At 36.9% G+C, this 22589-nt stretch overlaps 1 protein-coding gene across 6 annotated transcripts in view; it reads right to left on the bottom strand.

Moving 5' to 3' along the window:
- The window catches only part of LOC108120074 (ran-binding protein 16), a 476341-nt gene that overhangs the window by 146869 nt on the left and 306883 nt on the right, over window positions 1–22589 (bottom strand). For 4 of the 6 annotated variants that reach the window (XM_043211189.2, XM_043211190.2, XM_070283005.1 and 1 more), the window contains one exon: window positions 22149–22268. In XM_043211189.2, coding sequence (XP_043067124.1) covers window positions 22149–22268 — 120 coding nt within the window. Of the gene's footprint in view, window positions 1–11741; window positions 11907–21992; window positions 22057–22148; window positions 22269–22589 lie in introns of those variants that run through there. The other 2 variants (XR_011444253.1, XM_070283004.1) reach the window with 2 other exon arrangements.

Genomic DNA, 22589 nt, shown 5'->3' with positions numbered 1-22589 from the left:
TATAAGGTGAATCAAGGTTTTACTAGTTAGAATATCCTACATAACCAATCCCTTGTCAGGTGACACAGCGTTACGACGATTCTGACCAGGTGCAGCCTGATAGGCTTTCCGTTTGAAAATTGGGCCTCGGATTGGGTGTAGGACAAGGTCAAATTAGGAGAACCACCGTAGCAATCCCAACATGGAATCAATTGGACACCCTAAGCTTCGAGTGGCCCAACTTGATCTTCGCAGAGAAGTCCCAAAATAAGCATGCATTTGGGAGGATGAGGATGTAGAAGAGAAGAGCAGAATAGTCACAACAACAATAACTATTGCCGCTGCAGTTCAGTTTTTTTTTTTTGTGCTTCAGCGAGCAGCCAGCCACTTATTAGAGCGAGAGTTTGTATTTAGACTATTTTCTTCTGTGAGCCTGCGTAGCCCAAATATCAGTGCGACACCGTGAGAAAAATAACCCTTGCCTGCGAGCATGTCTGTGTTAACACTTTCGGCAATACTGAGTTGCACAATCTTCCAAGGCGAACCTTGACAGCTGCGCCAAATTCTTATCGACTCCCACCCTAACTCATGTATAATTTTCATTAATTTAATTTTATAAATTCTTAATTTTCTTAATATTGCATAAATGTAAACTCTAAGGAGTATAAATTATTTAGCATAGGACCTTATCTTAAGTAGTTTCATAAGCAGACCAAATCAGAAATATTAGTCAGGTATTTCCCAAATGTATTCCTTCTCCTTTTTATAAGTAAACAGCGAAAATCACCTCATCCTCTTGGGCCCAACGATCGATGCCGAGTCGGAAAAGCTGAGTGAGTAAACCACCACGAGTAATTACTGAATTTGAATACAATGGGAAATCCATGACATTTTCTTTTACTTTCCTATTTGAATATTAGTTTAAATTGTATTTTCCTTATAAATTTTATTTTTCTGATAAATTGTATTTCCTTTTAGATTATATTTCCTTATTTTTGCTTATCTTTAATTATATATAATGAACATGAGATAAATTATTTTATTTAGAGCACTTCGGATCAAAACATGGCAGTTGAATATGAGTAGACCCCACTGTCTAGTGTAAGGTCTACATCGAAGGGAGGGTATAGACAAAGGACAACAACATCGAGTCTTTCATTCAATAGGGTCAGTAGAATCAACCACCCAAGGATCGGCCGACTCCTACCGCTTTCCTTTCCCACTTCCTTATCTCTGTCTACGACGATTTCCGTAACGTACAAGGTCTAGTTTGCCGTGCCCAGACCCACGCCTCTTTCGACTGAGCCAAGCCGTCCCCCAAGTAGACAGAGGGGCGCGGTAGAGACCACCCGTGCAGTGTAAGGGATAGTTTACTGTACCTAACCTTATGCTTTACTGTATGCGTTCGTTACAAAGTATCCCCTGCAGAAGGCCCATCCAAATCTAAGCGCCCCAATTGAAATGACCACCCCTCTTCGGGAAACTCTTCGTGATGCTGGGCTCGCAGCGACGAAGACCAAGCTGAAACATTCGCTACACGTCTCAAAAGTGTCTTCCAGCTAAACCCAGCCTCAAATTCATGCCTCGTGCCGAAATTCAACCAGAGGCTACCCCTCAGCCAACTGCACCTTCATTCCGGCCGATCGGCTCCCGGTGGTGACCAACTGACGCCAGAGATGCTGATCGAACTTCCAAAATGCGCTATAGAGGTCGTCTGCAAACTATTTAATGGGATCATTTATCTTCAAATCGATCATTATACTGATACCGAAGCTAAGAAAAAGACCACACAATTCCGTCATTATACAGACCAATAAGCCTTCTATCTTGTTTGTCTAAATTGTTTGAAAAATGTTTGTTAATTTGCATAATACCTCATATAGAAGCTTGCAATATTATCCCGGCAATTTGGCTTCCAAAGAAACCACGGAACCATCGAGCAATTAAACAGATTAACATCCGAAATACGCTCAGCCTTTAAACAGCGACAATACTGCAGCGCTATTTTCCTCGAAGTATCTCAAGCTTTCGACCGAGTTTGGCTTATTGGACTCATGCACAAAATTAAAACGTACTTGCCAACATACACCCTCAAGCTACTGGAATCATGCCTCTACAATAGGGTATTCTCAGTGAGATGCAACGCAGCTACTTCGGGCGACTACGTCATCGAAGCTGGAGTTCCACAAGGAAGCGCACTCGGCCCGTGTCTATATGTTTTGTATACTGCGGATATACGTACGAACGCACAACTAAAAACGTCAACGTTCGTCGAAGATACCGCTTTTCTTTGTCGTTCCAGATGCCCAACGCAAGCAGCAACCCAACTAGCTTATCATCTTATAGTAAGGGAAAGATGGCTGTGCGACTGGCGCATTAAAATAAACGAACAAATGTGTAGACATATAACGTTTACTCTTAATAGACAAACATGCCCTACCCTTTCACTAAACGGTATGCAGATCCCTCAAACTAACGCAGTAACGTAACTTGGCGTCCACCTTGATATACGACTTACTTGGCGTAAGCACATCGAATGCAAGAAGATGCACCTAAAACTGAAAGCCAGCAGCCTCCACTGGATCATAAACTCACGATCGCCACTGTGCCTGGACTACAAGTTACTACTTTACAATTCAGTACTAATGCCAATCTGGACGTATGGCTCCCAGCTGTGGGGGAACGCGAGCAGCAGCAACATAGACATCAGCGCTGCACAATCAAAAATCTTTAGAACTATCACTGGGGCACCTTGGTATGTTCGCAACGAAAACATCCACTGGGATCTGGGTATCCTCGCAGTGTAAGACAAAATCCAGAAGAAATCCAAATTTTCTCGCTAGGGAATTGACTCGGGTTTCTAGCGTATCCCGCCTGCGACGCAACGACATCCCAACCCAGCAATCGATTTTTAGGGCCGTCTAACTCCGTATCAGTCAATATGACTGTTAGTTAAGCTAAAAATATAAGATTTGATACACCTCTTGTTAGTCTTACAAAGAAAAGATTCAAGAAATAAAAGCAACGTTTAAAAAAAAATATATCTAACACTCACGGCAGATTTCTTGACCTTATATTCTCCAATGTGACATCCTCAGGGACAGTAATTCGGTCGTCGCCAATATCGCTTTCTAAAGACTTGCACTACACTATTAGCATCTGTGTTAATCGATGTGCCTAATAATGATGCTTAATGAAGATCCGAGAAAAACGGATTTTAATGCAATTCGAAATCATTTGGCTGAAATCGATTGGAAATTTCTGTAATCTTTAAACCAGGGGTGACCAAGCCCAATGCTCTCGTTAATTCATTATTGTTGGAATGGCTCTGTCAAATGGGAAATTAAATTTCATATACGTGTGTTGCTCTCAGCATAGGCAAAGGCCAAATACAAAAACAAGTTTTTATATTCTTGCAGAGGTCATAATTTTGGTCAAAAGTGTGCAACGCATTGAAGGAGACATCTTCGACCCTATAGAGTAAATATATTGTTGATCAGGATAACCTCCGGCTCCGTCTGTCTGACGGTCCGTCGGTTTGTCTGTCTATTTCTACGCGAACTAGTCTCTCATTTTTATCTAATCTCTTCAGTTAGCTATCGACTTGAAACTTGGCACACCCCCTTCTTTCCTTTGCACACAGTATAGAAGTCGGATCGGCCGGGATCGGCTGACTATATCCTATAGCTGTCATATTGTGATTAATCGGAAATGGTACAACTTTGGTTTTTATACCGTTGCAGAGGGTATAATAATTTTGGTAAAAAGTGTGCAACGCAGTGAAGGAGACATCTCCGACACTATAAAGTATATATATTCTTGATCAGGATCACCTCCTGAGTTGATATGAGCATGTCCGTCTGTCCGTCTGTCTGTCTGTCTGTTTCTACGCGAACTAGTCTCTCAGTTTTAAAGCTATCGTCTTGAAACTTTGCACACACCCTTCTTTCCTTTGCACGCAGTATATAAGTCGCAACGGCCGAGATCGGCCGACTTTATCCTATACTAACTGAATGATCGGAAATGGTGTTTGGTGTTAAGTAAAAATACCAATTTTTGTATTTTTTAAGATAGAAGCTAGGGTCTCTTTTTTTAGATTTTGTATTGTAATAAATTGGTTATATTATGATATTCTCATAATGATCGGCCAACTAAATCCGATTTTAGCAATACATATATATCCGGTTTTAACTGCAAGGGTATATCAACTTCGGCTCCGTCCTAAGTTAGATTTCCTTTCTTGTTTATTACTTCTTTCCATTTAAAATGGTACTTTAATTTTTTTCAGTAGACTTGCAAAAAAAATTTCTTTCCGCAAAAAAAAATAACCAAGAACCATCTTGGTTTATTAAGCACCATTCTCCTCCAGTTTATCATGGTCCTCTTACTATCTGATTCAATTTATCCTTAGAGCTTGCATCCCAAGCGATGGAATAAATCATTTAAACTTATTACTTCGCAACTGCCACATTTTAGCGAAAGCATCAATTTAACCGCACATCATGGTTTTGTCCAGCATCGCTCTACAATATACAACCAACCGTCTTGAATTCACTTCGATCATCCACAAGGGTTTTCTGAGCCGCATGCAAAATGATGTGAAATACACTGATTTTGGCAAAGCTTTCGATTATTTGAACCATCATCTTCTCCTACATATGCAGTATCTTTTGAAGTTTTATCCAAAAATCGAACATTGGTTGACTTCTTATCTATCGATCCACACGCAGCGTGTTTTGTTTCAAAACATTTCATCACAGATTATAAACTTGACATCTGGTGTCCCACAAGGTCGTTATTTGGGACCTCTTTGGTTTTTTCTTTTTGTGAACGATTTACCAAGTGTCGTAAACTTTGCTACTACATTTATGTATGTCGATGATGTCAAGTTATGTTTTTCATTCTCAGACCATTTTTTTCATAAACACTTGCAATTGGACCTTAACGAAGTCTTGGAGTCCTTTTTGACTATAAGCTGTCGTTCAATGAACATATATCATTGGAAATTGATAAAGCCAGGGATAGGCTAGCTTTTATGAAACGTTGGTCTTTTATCAAAAATTTGATGATCCTTTCACCACTTAGACTCTACTAAGTGACATCACTTTGGTACGTCCGATCGTGGAATACTGTTCGTGCGTTTGGAGTCAGCAGTACTATGATCATTAAAAAGTATTGAATCTATCAAAAAGCGATTTTGTTATTTGAAATAAACAATACTGTCACTACATACATATACTGTCAATACTGTGGGATACTGTCACTTGCCTTCTGTCGTATCGTTGCCGGTTAAAACTGTTAAACCTTCCTTCATTACAAGATTGCCGTACTTGTGCTGAGGTTATGCTATTTCATATACTTATTCTTGGACGTGTGGATTCAAGTTTACTTCTGGAAAAACTAATGTTTTCAGTTCCTAATAGGGTAACTAGATCCTTTCGTCCTTTGGTTATCAATGTGTAGATCGAATTTTTCCGAAGACGATAAGTTTTGTGTTATTTGTCAAAATTAAAACACATTTTCCCACATTACACATTATAATTAAATCTCAAATTTTGGAATCTCTTTTAGCTTCATTTATCTTTACTTTTAACCAGGGACTGTGAAAATGAGAGTATTTTTTTTTTTAAATAAAACATAAAAATTATTCTTGATTAATTTATTTTTCAATTTATACGAAACAAAAAAACCAATTTATTTTTTATCTTAAATTTCTTATCTTATATCTCTTAAGCAGCGAACATGAAAAAGCGTAAAGTAGTAAATAAGCAGAAATATATATTCTACAGAAAAATACCTTTTTGGTGTATAGTACAATTTGTGTAAAATGCGTATAAAATTCCTATACTCCATATTGGCTTCGCAGAGAATTAAAATTATTATTTATTACCTATAAATAATTACTTATTTAGTACTTATTTATCATACCCTTGCAGATGGTATTATAATTTTGGTCAAAAGTGTGCAACGCAGTGAAGGAGACATCTCCGACCCTATAAAATATATATTCTTTATCAGGATCACCTCCTGAGTTGATATAAGCAACGGAGGCAAAAAAATAAAACGAAAAAACAGTGATTACGGGCTCGTTACTAACAGAAGATGTGGCTGTAGCATGCGATCCCTGAGAAACAATACCTGATTTGTTCTCGTCCATTTTTAATCGTTGACACCATGTTTTGGCTCCGCTACACTTTTGAAAGCATTTAATAAAAGAGAAAGAAAAAAAAACCGGATGCCGCGAAAACTACAGTAACAGATATTCCCTATAATAGGAAGAAAATATTAGGAAGAAAATGTATACCCTTGCCACAAAACTGACAGAGTTGGTGTAAAGGCTTGTATCTAATGGATTGCTAATGCGGTTTGGAAGCGACTGGCTCTAAAAGTGTCGTGAAGAAAACGGGTTGGCTTAGGGACTGTTAGTGGCAGCGCTCTTACTCAGCGAGAGAAATGGGTGGAGAAATTTTTAACCGGGTACACTCTGCAAAAGGAAAAAGAACCCCGAATAGCTGGCCCTGGGTTCCTCGTATCACTCGGCTGGAGGTTCTTTCTTTTCACATCGAGACTCAGACCAGTGCAGTTAAAAGTGGTAAAACTTAAATCTACAAAAAAAAGTTTGAAGCAGATAAAGTGTGAAAATTGGGAATTGAGTCAGTTGGCACTGACTCTGGAGGTAAGCGTTTGGGGGAATAATAGTTAATATAAGAGAGGAGATTTTCTAAGTCCGCGTAATCTATTTTGGCTACGCCTGCAACAACATCGCTCCCAAGTGCAGAACACCTAAGCGAAAGAGGCAAAGCTATGGGACCAGATCAGTCCGCGGTTCACAACCATCGAAGTCGCGACGGAATTTGGCGAATCCCCTGGTGCGGTTGCAGGAAGGTCCTCGGCGCAAGGAGACTCCAGTGTCGGATTTTTTTTAAGAAAATTTAATTAAGACAGCTAGGTGAAAAAGGATTTTTTTTTAGAGGGTTAGTTGTAAAGATGTGACCCCTAACTAAACCTAACCTCACCCCACCTAGCTCAGAAAAATTTGTTAGCTTGGTGATACCGGGGCTATGTAATAACTAAGTAGTTATAAGCGGTTTAAGACTGATCTAAAATTTCAAACATAAAAAAATTCCTTGATAGAAATCTCTTCCATCCGCACCGGCTGCAATATAATCTATTAGTGCGATATTGGTGAACGAGACAGAAGAGAAACGAGAAAAAAACTGCAAGTTCAGGCCCCCATTCCACGTTGGGATGAAGGAGTAAGCGAGACGGACGGAGTCGGTGCAGTAGCCCCGTTGCAGTTTTGTCACCAAAACGAAATAGGTGATAGCACGCTGTGGATCATCACGGTTGTGAAGGTGCGATGTAGCATAGCTTCCAAATGTTCCCCAGAGGGTTCAATGAACTTTAGTGAGAGTACTGAGAGGGATAGCATAAGTAGTCATGAAATAATTGTATTGAGCTTATTTTTAAGGTAAGTTTTACTGTAACAGAAGAGAAAAATAATTGAAAATGAGGGAATAAGTGTAAATATGGGTGAAAAGTGAGTGAAACAGATTTAAACGAAGAAAAATTTTCCTTTTTAGGAAAATCATTTTATTTGATGAAATGAATTATTATTTTTTTGGTATATTTTTTTTCTTGTTTTGTGCGGTAATTATTTCTCCCAGCGCAGCAACCAGCGAAAGCTTTCGGCGGTGGATGCAGAAAATAAAAGAGTTAGTTTGCTTAAAACCTAAATAATTTTACATTGAAGTATCCCATTTGATAATTCTTCTTATTTCTATGTTAAGTTTTCACTTTTTCCCATTTTTACCATCTATACCTTTAAATGATGTTAAATTATATTTTGATTTGTTTTGAAACCCCATTTTTTATATATTTAAGCCATTTTTATACCCCATATTCAAATATTTATATAATTTTTCCGCCTTACTTAATTTTGCTTAAAATCTTAGATGTAAAGAAACGAAGTAAAACCCAGAAAATTTTATCATGTCCAATTTAGTATTAATAAACTATTTTATAATGTTTGCGTAAAATCTAATTTTTTTGATTACCTAAACCCGCCTCAGTAGCGCTTGCCAACAAAGGGACCGTAGGAAATTTTAAATGAACACGGAAAAACCATGATCAAGGAGGGTGGGCATCGTTAGCTCCTAGAACATCAAGGAGTGGTATATTGTCCGCTCTCACAAATTAGTCTTCATCTTTTCTATCCTTTCTTGTTCTAATTTTCTCAGTTGTCGGTCATAGCTCCTCCTGTAGCTTATTTCGTCATTTCATTTCGCACGTCTATTTCAATTAAATAATAATTAGTCCTGAAAAAGCACCCGTGATTGGCCAAACACCCTAACACCACGCCACCACCGGTATGACCAAAAACATTCCACGCAATCTAAGAAACGCTTCCTGACATCTAATCTGACCATTCCCGTTTACTACTCACGCTATATACTTTTCATAATCCCGAAATAACCAATCATGGCTGATGCCACAAATATCGAACTGGTCAAAATACAAAAATTATATTATAATACACACGTTGATTTAGACAAGTGTGGGGCAAACTCTCATTTTCCATAGCACGCGTGCATAGGGTACGAAATTCTGCCGCAGCGCTGCCGGCACACTGACAGTGCGAGCACTCTCAAATTTTTTTTAGAAGCTCTCTCATTTGCTCTCATTTTGACTCATTTGTCAGCTCAAACTAAAAATCAACATTTTTCCACTGAGAAAAATTTGTTCAGAAATTGGGTTGGAAAAGGTTTTCTTCATGGAGAATATAGAAAGGCACACTGACAGTGTGAGCACTCTCAAATTTTTTTTAGAAGCTCTCTCATTTGCTCTCATTTTGACTCATTTGTCAGCTCAAACTAAAAATCAAAATTTTTCCACTGAGAAAAATTTTCTCAGAAATTGGGTTGGAAAAATTTTTCTTCATGGAGAATATAGATAGGGAAGCGTAGTTTTTCATTTGTTTAAGAAATGTTACTAGCAAAGCTTTTTTTAAAATAAAATACTCAATTTTAGTGCCTATTCCAACTTTTGAATTAACGAAAAATGAAATAAAAAAATACGTTTTTTTCGCTCAGTGAATTCTCTGCTCTCATTGTTTTTCTCTGCTACGCACTCACTCAAATTTTGAACATGTGTTAGTTTTGCCCCCCCTGCTTTATTTAAACAATACCAATACTTAAATAAACCCTTTTTATGCAAAATACATTTTTCGGTAGGAAGCAATGCAATGGTATCTAGGGTCTACACTATAGGAACTGCAGTTCCTCAATGTAGTGCCTACTTTAGACATCAATCCTCATAAATATGTGTCTTACAATATCAACGTTCTTTGATGATACCTCCATCCTAAGCATGTCGAAAAAGATGACTCGAGCAACTAGCGGATCACTTAGTCTGCGTGGAGGGATGGCTATCTGATTGGCGTATCACAAGTAACGAACAAAAGTTTAAGCATGTAACGTTTCTTAGAGCAGACAAATATAATATTCCCTTACATAATGTTACAACCTTGAACAACACTCAGATCCTTAAAGTAAGCGAAATACCTTCTCAAGGTTTCCACCTGGATAGGCGTCTAACATGGCGCCTGCATATTAAATGTTAGAAAACTGCAAAGGTCGCTGAAGGCGCACAGTCTACAGTGGGTTATGAATTCCAGATCACCCGGCACTTAGAAAGTCCTAAAGCCAATATACATACAGCTTCCAGCTGTGGGAAAAGGCAAGTAGGAGCAACGTTGACATCATCTATACATCATCATATATATTCGAAACTGTGACATTTGGCATCCCGTTGGTAATAAAACCATATCCATAGCAACAATAACAGTAAGAATATCTTGGAAATATGCATTCACATTTCTAATGTCCAAGTCAGAAAGACAATTTTTATAAATATTTTTCGCAGACGCTCCACTTTTTTGAACAAATTTTACATGCAGGGCTCCAGATAATTGGCATATTGAGGCAGAACTCTAAATAATTGACGCATATTCCAACGTCGACCAGACAAATGCAACATAGACGCTGAGCCTCGAGTACAAACTTTTGACTCATTCCGAGTGGACCTTCACCTTTATTATCATAACTTATAGTTTATTGTCAAAAAGTACGCGGGACACCGCCTATAAGTAGGCAGGACACCTCTTCTATTACTGTAAGACTAAAATTGCCGATGGAGTGAGCAGTGCCGATATCGAAGGAGCGCCCACAGTAGCGGCTAAAATGACATTTTGAGATGTTTAAAAAAAAAAAGAAGGTGGGTCCACCTGGGAAAAATCTAATCATTCTCCTGTCGCAGGTAGCTATTTTTAATCAGCCTTTGGCCTTGTAATTTTTAAGGTCATTTCGGTACTTCAAGTAGTTGGCATGAAAAAAACAGAAGTATACGTCGTTTATATAATGTCGAAAACGAATGAGTATGCTGAGTAAGCTGACCTGTGTGCCCTGTTCTTTCATCTGATCTTGGTATGGCATGGTCTAATAGCCAAATCCTTTACATGGATAAGTGAAAACTTATCCATTTTTATCCCATTTTAACAGTCTCAGAAGCAGCAGTATAACCAGAAGCGAGATTTTAAGCGGGGACATTTGGTAACACCAGAAAAAAGCTCAAAGGAGTACAGTAGTTCACAGGAGAAAGGACTTAAAAAAGGACAGCAATAACAGCAGCAGAAGCAGACAGGCAGACGTCGTTCGAACTTGGAGACGCCAATAATATAATTTCAAAAGAACCTGTAATTTGATATCCATATGTTGGGTTAACTGTTGGGACAGCCAAACGCAAGAAGAGCGTAAAGAACAAGTGAGGGAAGTATCCTTTGCAGGACGGTTCCTCTACAAGCCCAGGGTATCAGAGTCGAGTTGGGCAATTCCCGATCTCGGCAGATAGCCTAGCAAGGAAGTAAGGAAAGGAGAAGCACCCCGGTCACAAGTCCCGCAACCCCAACTCCGGACTCGCTAGCGCGGTGTCCCGGTGTAGCGAAAGCGCGACGCACGATCAGTAGAACGGCAACTTCCAATCCTGGCTCGCTAGCGCGTATGCGCGGTGAATCCTAGGTGAAGTAAGGGGCGCGACGACCACTGGGAACTCCCAATCCTGACTGGCTAGCGTGTATGCGCGGTGAATCCCAGGTGTAGTGGGGGCTAGAGTCCGCAGCCAACTTCCAATTCCGGTCCGCTAGCGCGTATGCTCGGTGGTTACCTGGAGTAGTGGAGCGGAAGACAGCTGCCAATCTTTTGATCAGTCGCAGACTGACCCAAGGGGGTGATTCTCAGAGGTAGGAAGGCCCGCGTGTGGCCAGCGAAAGGGCGACGGTTAGGGGAGTCGCAGGAAATGACGACGGAGCCGGCAGAACCAGAAGGAGCGGCGAGAATACGAGCGGTATTGAGAGCAAATCTTTGTATTTCGGAAGAAGTCTCTAAATAAAAAGTGTGGAAAGTTCTAGCTATTTGTATTACTTCTGGGCTCGGGCAATCACGTCGATCTATAAATTTGGTGGAACAGACACGCAAACCCTGTGAGCTAGCCGCGGCAAATTGTGGTGAGCGGAAGGAGAAAAATGTTACGAACTCATGATCAAGACGATTTGTTTACCCAGTTTTTGAACAGAGAACACTTTCGTCCAAGAACATCAGGCTAGTACCCAACAAAAATAACTGCCAAATCAGTGAGAATGAGATTTTCACGTGCTAGAACCAATGACCAACCATTTTTTGCTCACAATTTTAAAACCGAACACTTACCTATCATTACGAAGACTGGAACTGTGCGCAACAGAGGGCAGAGAATTCGTCTTGTATATAAATATAAATATGCGCGTCTTTTTTCAAGATTCGTGTTCCTGTTTTGATGTTCAAGACGATTTGTTTCACCAGAGAATATTTTCGTCCAAAAACATCAGCCTAGTACTGTAAAGAAAAAAGTTTTAGTTTTTCCAACCTTTGCCCCTTTCAACCCCAAAGGATCCATATCACCCCATGCTTGAAGTTTCAATTAAAACCATTTCTGGTATCGATCAGAAATTTCCTTCCATGGCAAATGAAATTCGCTCTTCCCGTAAGGCTGATTTTTACAAACTTTATAGCCTAATAAATTTGATTGACTCATGTGTTCCGTGAAAATATCCGTCCGCTTCAACAAATTCTCCTTGTTTTGCAAAGTGCCTCACGAACTTAAAAATACTGAAAACAGGCTTTTTACTTAAATATGAAAAAATGGTATTGATATTTCAAGATTTCTTCTAGCGCCGTGCATAACGCCGTTATAAAAATATATATAAATTATATAAGAATAAGAATTATCCTCGCAGCTGCCGGTTTTAATTTACTCAGAATCCGAAGCAGTTTTATAACTTTGTAAGCACTAAGCGTTAACAGGTATCTTTTCCTCTTCTGTCTGCGACTTTTAATCAGTTATTTGAAAAATGAATCACTCCTTATTTTGATGCTCTCAAAATAAGCAACACCTTTGATGCTCTCCACCATTTAGTTATTTACACAGACTTTAGTAAAGCATTCGATTCAGTCGATCACTCACTCCTGTTGAATAAAGTGAATTTTTTGGGATTGATCGTAGATCGTCGACTTTGATCGTAGATCGAAAATTTACGAAGCTCACTCATTTTATTTACTCTCTTGCCTCCTGCTTCAACAAACTCGCCACTACCAAAGATTATGCAGTATAGTATTATACAGTATAGCCAGTAACGGCAAAAATGTACGAAAAGTAAACAAATCGCCTCTAAAATGTCCAAGCTTCTTCATGGCAAACCAGATTTTTCTAGAAATCTAACGAGATTTTCTAAAAATAGATTTGAAGATGTGAATTGTTGCTCATTTGTAAAGATAATATTTCACAACTAAACCGAATTTTGAAGTGGTCAGATCATTATTTACGTGCTCAAATTAAAATTATTTGTAATGGATTTTAAAGTTAAAGGTATTTTCCATAAAATTAGATATAATTTGATATATTAATAATAATTATTGTTATTATAATATTATTGTGAACTAATACATGTTCTTTGCCTATATTAAATATAGTATATTTTGAGCATATTTTTCATGTTTAGCTGAAGTTTTAGTAGTGATCCCACAAAATTCTACAATTCGTTGATATACCAATGTGTTTGTCGGTCTCCAAAGGTAACAAATGTGTAAAAATTTTCTGCCAAAATTTGTCTATGTGCCTAATGTCGTAAACATACACTTATCTTAATCTTAACTTAACATCTTAACTTTTTCAGGGTCAGTTTTGCCGTTTATTTACTTGTTATGCTGCTGCTCTATCTTCGTGTGTTATGCTTGTGTTTTCCTTTCCAAAACTATTTGTTCATTTACTAATAGTTTTTATTTTGTTTGATGTTCCCTTGCATTCAATTTTAATAGGTTCTTCTTATAAGTGTGTGTTTGCACGATCTTATATTTTTAGTGTATGGTGTGGCGAAAAGGGAACCGGCGCAGAAGGATAAAAAAATTTGATTGACGTCTGAAATTTGACGTCTATTTTGCTGACATGAGTGAACTAGCGAATTGAATACATATGTAAAAGTATTGTCACGTTTTAGTTGAAATACAATCGTACGAAAGCTGCAATTCTCCAAAGTCAATCCGTTTGGTTGAAGGAAAAAGAAACAATTCTGTTAGGCTGTGCCCCATCCACATCCAAAAGTTCTGATCGTGGACGACCGAAATTCGATTTTATGGAAGCTTTTAAGCGGACAAAACCGCGAAGAATTGCTGAGCTATCATGCTGACGAATCTATGGCTACTGTATTATGCTCATGCAATTCATCTTAGCCAACGTTTACCAAATTTAAAGTGGATGAAGTCTTATCACTCTTTCTTGATACAAATATGAGTAAAAATCAATACTTGCTTATTCGTAGTTTTGTTAATAGTACGACTTTAAGTTACTACCAAGCTACGAAAAACTTTTGGCGGCCAAGGCTTTAATTTATCTCGAAAATATCGGTGTCAGCGAATCCGAAGCCGTAGTTGAGCTGCAAAGCTTGTTGGATCACACGGCGTTACGAATTATAGAACTTCTAGCTGATGTCCTTGAGAGCATTGATGATAATAGCGTGATTGACTTCATTTTAATTGGCAAATGGAGATTTGACGGCAGTTCTAGTCATTCCGAATATAAACAGAAAGCATTAAACAGTAACATTGATGATTCGAATTTGTTTGTGACTTCGTATGTACCACTGCAACTAATTACTCAAGAAAATGATTTCCAGAAACACAAAGTAATTTGGAAAAATTCCGCGACAGTCATCCACACGTTACTACAGACCAATACGATTCCAATTCCAAGAAGAAACAACACAATTAATTTTAGATGAAGCCAAATAATTTAGGAACAAAATGCGCTCGAGCCATATACAGTAGCGGATAATAAAATTCGGACAGGCAGAAAATACTACTTTTTATACCCTTGCAGAGGGTATTATAATTTTGGTCAAAAGTGTGCAACGCAGTGAAGGAGACATCTCCGACCCTATAAAGTATATATATTCTTGATCAGGATCACCTCCTGAGTTGATATGAGCATGTCCGTCTGTCCGTCTGTCCGTCTGTCTGTCCGTCTGTCTGTTTCTACGCGAACTAGTCTCTCAGTTTTAAAGCTATCGTCTTGAAACTTTGCACACACCCTTCTTTCCTTTGCACGCAGTATATAAGTCGGAACGGCCCGGATCGGCCGACTATATCCTATAGCTGCCATATAACTGATTGATCGGAAATGGTATAACTTTGGTGTTTTTAGAGTTAGAGAGTTCAAATTTGACATGTGAGCTATTTTTGGCAAAACATTACGTCATGCCAAATTTCATAAGGATCGGCCGACTATATCCTATAGCTGCCATATAACTGAACGATCGGAAATGACCCAACTTTCGTGTTTTTGAAGATAGAAAGCTGGAACTTAGTACAGATTTAATTCTTGGTCAGTTGATCCAACCTACCAAATTTCATTAGGATCGGCCGACTATATCCCATAGCTGCCATATAACTGAACGATCGGAAATGGTATTTGGTAGAAATATCAACTTTCGTATTTTTGAAGATAGAAGTTTGGGACTTTTTTTAGATTTTGTATTGTAATAAATTGGATTATATATTCCTACTCCCATAAGGATCGGCCAACTATATTCGATGTTTGCGATATATATCCGGTTTTAACTGCAAGGGTATATAAACTTCGGCTCCGCCCGAAGTTAGCTTTCCTTTCTTGTTTAGTTTTTTTTCAGCCAGCGTTTGCTATATGGTGTAAATTTGTTTAAAATCGATTAAATTAATATTAATGGTAATTCAAAACGTGTTCTTTTAAATGTCATTTTGTTTTATTTGGAAATAAAACGTATACTTCAATATTCGATAGAATTACCAAAAATGTAGGCATACAAAAAAAGTTTTTGTTTAACTATTCCTAGATAACAAAAGTTTTTGAAAATTATTTCTTAATTATTTCTAGTATTTAACGTGTTCAAAAATAATTTTGTTTTGGTTCTTTAGTATTTAGTTGGTTTTCCTTGAGTTTTTAATACGGCCTTTATTCTTAATGGCATAAAATCTACCAAAAGACACTTTCCACTGTTAAATTAAACTGTCTTTTTTTTGGGTTTCTTTCTTTTTATGTATTTTAACTTTTAAAATAGGACAACGATATTGAATCTTATAGAAATCAGGACTATTGCCTGGCCAGTCTAATGTTGATATTCGATTTTTCTGCAAATAATTTATTACCTAAATTTAAAAAAATGATATAGCAATCTATATCGACTAGGATGTTGATGCTGATCAAGAATATATACGTTATATGGTCAGGGACGATTCCGTCGCTATTTTACTTACATTCACACAAAAACATTACAGTAAAAAAAAATCGCGTAAAAATGGTAATCGCTAACTAAATGACTAATGACTAGGTTTGCAATAATTGATACACATAGAGTAATCGCAATCGCAATCGCGTTAAAGTGAAAAATTCGCGTAAAAAAAGAAATTTGCGCTGCAAAAATAACCGCGTTAAAGGGAAATCGCGTAAAAAAAGGACTGGGTGTATACTAGGGCGGGTCAATTTGTTCCTGTCCAAAAAATCCTGAAAATCGTCCCCCATAATCGGAATCTACGAAGAATTCTAAGAAAATTTCACCAAGAAACCATGTGTCTAAAATGAATTCCTAGCTCGCGCCGAGAAGCTTCAAGATTGCACTATGAGGTACATAAGATATTTCGAGGTATTTAAGACATTTTAATGTATTTAAAAAAAACGTACGCATTTTCCAATTATGTTAGAGTCAATTCTGATTCATCTTTTTACAACAAATTTTATAATGTTTTTTTTAAATTTATTTAACTTATAATTTATTTTTAATTTCGAAAAAAAGAATCAAACTAGCCATGTACTTAGCCTCATATAAGAAAGTAGGAGCAATGCGTCTGTAACTTTTAAACGAAGTACGGTATCGATCTGAAAAATGAAATATATATTCAAACGCATTTTAAGCAACTAAATAAAAGTAGGCGTGGCATGATAAAAGGCGGAATTTAATTTAATGTTTTATTATAAAGTTTATTTTCTTTTCAACAAGTAGGTAGTTTTTGCATTTTTTTGACTGGACTATAACGTCATCTTATTAGAATCTCAAGTCTTTCTTTGACTCCATTTGAGGAACTTTGGAACGACTTTCTAAAGTCAATTACATAACAGCATCTCGATTCTGTGGCATAACTCGTCGTGAGACATGTGTTAACAACTGCACACATCGTTCGGTGCCCTGTATGTGCGATGGAATTGCTGGATCTGGCAGTGGTATTTCAGCAGAATTGATGTATTCCAACAAGTGATCGTGTGGGATGTTTGCAGTAAATGGAGGTTCAAATAAGATGTCTTCATTATCCATGTCAACTAAATGCATATAATCGGTGCAATCGAAATTAATGCGATTCTTTTTATAAGTTCTTAGTTTAGTTGGGTCATATAATTTCTCGCGATAATACATAATTTTATTTATTGCACTTTCGCGAACAAAATATTTTCTGTATGGGCGAAGAATGCATTGTTTTGGATTGTTTTGTTCATCCCACACGATCACTTGTTGGAATACATCAATTCTGCTAAAATACCACTGCCAGATCCAGCAAATCCATCGCACATACAGAGCACCGAACGATGTGTGCAGTTGTTAACACATGTCTCACGACGAGTTATGCCACAGAATCGAGATGCTGTTATGTAATTGACTTTAGAAAGTCGTTCCAAAGTTCCTCAAATGGAGTCAAAGAAAGACTTGAGATTCTAATAAGATGACGTTATAGTCCAGTCAAAAAAATGCAAAAACTACCTACTTGTTGAAAAGAAAATAAACTTTATAATAAAACATTAAATTAAATTCCGCCTTTTATCATGCCACGCCTACTTTTATTTAGTTGCTTAAAATGCGTTTGAATATATATTTCATTTTTCAGATCGATACCGTACTTCGTTTAAAAGTTACAGACGCATTGCTCCTACTTTCTTATATGAGGCTAAGTACATGGCTAGTTTGATTCTTTTTTTCGAAATTAAAAATAAATTATAAGTTAAATAAATTTAAAAAAAAACAATATAAAATTTGTTGTAAAAAGATGAATCAGAATTGACTCTAACATAATTGGAAAATGCGTACGTTTTTTTTAAATACATTAAAATGTCTTAAATACCTCGAAATATCTTATGTACCTCATAGTGCAATCTTGAAGCTTCTCGGCGCGAGCTAGGAATTCATTTTAGACACATGGTTTCTTGGTGAAATTTTCTTAGAATTCTTCGTAGATTCCGATTATGGGGGACGATTTTTGCGAAAAAAAATTGACCCGCCCTAGTGTATACCCTTGAACTCTACAAGTACCTTGTGTAAAAATAACTATGTATCATCTGGCGGGGATCCTGCGATCCTACGGGAAGGAGTATTCCATTTAGGATATTCGGTTGTAAGTACTGGGTTATGGCTCTAAGAAACGAACTTGCTCTTAAATACATATTTTCCGACTTATTTATATTTATGTTACCAGTTCTATATACCGCCATCTTCCGTGCCACCCGTTAACTAACATCATTTGCCCGGTATTCAATTCTAGTTTGATTTTCTGGAAGTTTTGGGTCATTTTTATTTTCTCAAAACTCATTTTGTCTAATGTTAATAGTTAACCCTCTTTAGCACTAACCACCTAACACGAGTTCACTGCGGGTATGTTTGACATGCTACTCGTCCAAATTAACCATGTTAGAAATTCTTTAGGTCAACTGCTGGATGTGTTTTTTCTTTCAGATCAGGATAGAATAACTCTTTTTATCCCTATCATTGGGGATATAATAGACATCAAAAATATACCCCAACTCAATTTTATTACCCGTTTATTTTCATTTTTGAGTGTTTTTTAATACTGCAGTTTTGCAAAACTCATCAGGCAATTGCCTCTAACGCAAATCTCTTTTGAATTTTACGACTTTATTTTTACCGCGCTTAATAAAGCAAAGAGTGTTCTTGGTTTTATTAAATGATGATGTAAAGATTTAAATGATTCCTATTTAACAAAAACTTTATATGTTTTTGATTAACCAAATAATCATTTTGATTTTCGCTTAGATTTGAAATTTTTACCTTCCTTCCAACCATAGTAGAAGTTCATTAATTAAGTTACCTCCACTAACAAACCGTCAAACGATTCTGAGTGTCGTTTTCCTACATAAACTTATAAATGGTGATGTAGATAGCCAGCATCTACTAACACGTTAAAATTTAATGTTCCTAGTAGAAGGACTAGAAACTCTTTTCCTTTACCCTCTAGCCATTGTAGTTTAACATATGCCTAGCATGATTCCTTTAGGTTATTATACAACGGTCCCTATTGCATAGTTTTTGCGAGCTCTACTCCTAACTGAAACTTATGTTCTTTACGCCTTATCTGAATACTGTTGGGCGGGAGGTGGTCTGTATGCATGCAGTGGACGCCTCGCAAAAATATATATAGTGAAGTTTAACGGCTTTGCCGTCGGGATGATTTGATCTATAGAATATGTCTTAGAATAAAATTATACATACATATCGACGCATTTCCGCGAAAGTATCGTAAGTCGCTTTTTTTCGAAATTGAAATTTTAATGAAAAATTGTTAGGCACCTAATGTCTTACTACCCTGTGAAATATTATAACTGAAAACCCTATAGTTGCGATAAAAATTAAGTTTCAATTTTATCGTATGTTACAGTGCTTTTCAATCTGCGCGCGAAATTATCGTATGTCCATACAAACTTTTTGCATGGAAATACTTCAAATGCACAAAAATAAAGAAATACAATAAAAAATGTTTCTAATCGCTTAGAAACAAGAGATGAAATAAAAAAAAAGCTTCTCTTGTAAAATTGGATTTTTCAACATACGATACTTTCGCGAAAATGCGTCGATATGTCGTTGTGAGGTATGTCAAAAGGAGTTTTAAGTCGATGTGAGTTTCGACCAGCAATTAAGCAAAATTAAGTTTATGTTATGAAACTTTAATACCATGTGACATACAACGAATGAATGGCATGTTGATATCTGTTGCAAATGTACTGAAGGGTTTTTTTTTATAGTTTTGTCCAAAAGTGTGCAACGCAGTGACGACATCTCCGGAGGCGACAAAGTATATATATAAAGTATATATATTCTTGATCAGGGTCACCTCCTGAGTTGATATGAGCATGTCCGTCTGTCTGTTTCTACGCAAACTAGTCTCTCAGTTTTAAAGCTATCGACTTCTTTCCTGCACGCAGTATATAAGTCGAAACGGCCGGGATCGGCTGACTATATCCTATAGCTGGTATATAACTGATTGATCGGAAATGGTATATCTTTGGAGTTTTTAGGGAGTTCAAATTTGACACGAGAGCTCTTTTTGGCAAAATAATACGACATGCCAAATTTTAAAGGGATCGGCCAACTATATCCTATAGCTGCCATATAACTGAAGGATCGGAAAAGACCCGACTTTCGTGTGTTTGCAGATGGAAAGCTGAAACTTAGTACAGATTCTATTTTTGGTCAGTTAATCCGACCTTCCAAATTTCATAACGATCGGCCGACTATATCTTATAGCTGCCATGTAACTGAACGATCGGAAATGGTATTTGGTTTAAAATACCAACTTTGGTATTTTTGAAGATAGAAGCTTGGGACTTTTTTTTTTAAGATATTTTATTGTAATTAATTGGTTTTATGATCATATTAGGATAGGCCAACGATATCCAATGTTTGCGATATATATCCAGTTTTAACTGCAAGGGTATATAAACTTCGACTCCGCCCGAAGTTAGCTTTCCTGTTTTGTTTAATTTATTTTTGTTTTATTTATGTAGCCCATTTAATGAATGTGACATAGAACATGTTTATTCCGAGTTTGTCGATTATGACAAATAATAAATTATTATTATTTTCTTGACCAACATAGTTAAGTTTGCCTGCTGTACATAGATGGATCCTTCAGTTCACTGAGAATGTCGAATCTGTAATTTGACGTAGTTTCTGTCGGGTCTTGCAGGCTTTAACAGTTCGGGCAGCTCTAACCAAGCTTAGGAGCAGCGCTATTCTATGTCGTCACAATGCATTTCAGCACCCCCCTGGCTATTTCTGCAGCCCTTCAAATTGCGGTAGTTTCGGGCGTAGCCACCACAGCTTATTGCATGTTTTGGATCTCGCTATTAGTCATGTTCCCTTCAGCAGTTTTACATGCGCGGACTCTGCATCTCCTACCGTAAGATCCCTGGCGGTGTCGTATCGTAGTTGTTACGCTTCTGAGACTCTAGCCTCTCATTAGGACTCTGTCTGCAGTAAAAAGTATTTGAATTCGCTGGTCATATAACGGCGATCGTGACGCCTGCGCTTGCCGATCTTCAGAATTGGATTGTTTCGGCTGTATTGCTGGTGGTGGTGGAGCAGCCCGAGTGAAGGCCCGGACATCCCTCTTAATCTTTGGAGATGGATTATTTGTTGTTTATTGTTGTTGCCTAGATTGACTCATTATAGCATTGCAGAGGTTATTATAAGTCGGAACTATATCCTATAGTTACCATATATCTGATTGATCACAAATCACATAAATTGGTACTTCTTATGTTAGATTGGGAATTTCCGATTAACTATGCAAATTTGCTCAACTTATCTGAATCAACTACCAAATTTCATAAGGATCGGACAACCTTTTCCTATAGATGCGATGCAACAAAAAGATCGGATATGCTATGATTTTAATGGTAAAGGTTGAGACTTTTTACAAAATTCACTTTATACCAATTTGGTGATACTTAAATTCTTAAAAGGATTGGTTAACCATATCCGATATTTGCAATATATATATAATATCCGATCCGATATATTTCATTAATAAACACTTTTATTTAACTTCAAGGGCTTTTTATAAAACAAAAAACCAGTCCTTTCCTTAGCTTTTTATACCCTTAGAGGAGACATCTCCGATTCTTGATATAGGAATGCTCGTCTGTCCGTTTCTATGCGAACTAGTCTTTCAGTTTTTAAGCGGTCGATGTGCACTTTGCACACATCCTTCCTTCATATGTACCCAGTATATAAGTCGGAACGCCTGGAATGGGCCGACTATATTCTATAGCATCATAACTTTGGTGTTTTTTAGATAACACCCAACCTTGAGTTCTTAAAAATTCAATTCTATTGTCTGCAGTGTTTTATTGTAAGTTCTGTTACTCTGGGTGCGCGAGTAGTCAAGTAAGCTTTATTTTAGGATGACGAGAGCCGACGTTCATCTTTATAATCTTTCTAAAATTGACTCATTTCTCTTTTCAGGAAGCATTAGCTTGAGTTACCCCACACCTACGGAGCAAATTATTAATTTAAACATTTAAAAATGTATTACATTTTTATAAATTTTTTCTAAACTTAAGAGATACTTATTTTTACCCTTGTAATTTTTTTTGTAAATTTATTAATGGTTAATTGCTATAAATTTGGATCACATAGCGAAGCGGTTTAAATATACGTCCGATTCCGTAGACAGTTGCCTGGTGACACATTTATTTAGAATTTAGATATACAGATAACAAAACATAGATAAATTTTCAAGAAATCAAAGTAATCACTAAGAAAAACTCACTTTTCCTTGTTTTTGCTAGTTACATTTCTTTCTATACCATGCATAAGATCATCAAACCACTGAACCATTGCACGTTGTTTATCCACAGGTTGTCCATTAATGATTTTGTTTTTTAAGGAACTGTGAAAAAAAGGTAATTTTGCTTAAACAATTTATATTAAAAAATGTCCTAAGTTTCTATGTTCAAAAATAACAAAATTTGTTTATTACCGATAGATCAGTTCTATGAAGACGATCCTTATGAAAGTATGTGATTCAAATCAATGTGCGTAAAATAGAATCTTAAGAGAGTCTCATCCTTTTAATATAAAAATACCAAAGTTTTTGGAATCTTTCATCCATTAGTTATACATATTTTTAAAGTATATAGTCGGCTGATCTATTTTCGTTTTATATACTGCGTAAAAGAAAGGTGTATTTGAGCAAATTTTTAACTTAATA

This window comes from Drosophila bipectinata, chromosome XR (genome assembly GCF_030179905.1).
Source record: "Drosophila bipectinata strain 14024-0381.07 chromosome XR, DbipHiC1v2, whole genome shotgun sequence".
Taxonomy (NCBI): Eukaryota; Metazoa; Arthropoda; class Insecta; order Diptera; family Drosophilidae; genus Drosophila; species Drosophila bipectinata.
This window is presented reverse-complemented; position numbering and strand designations above follow the sequence as displayed.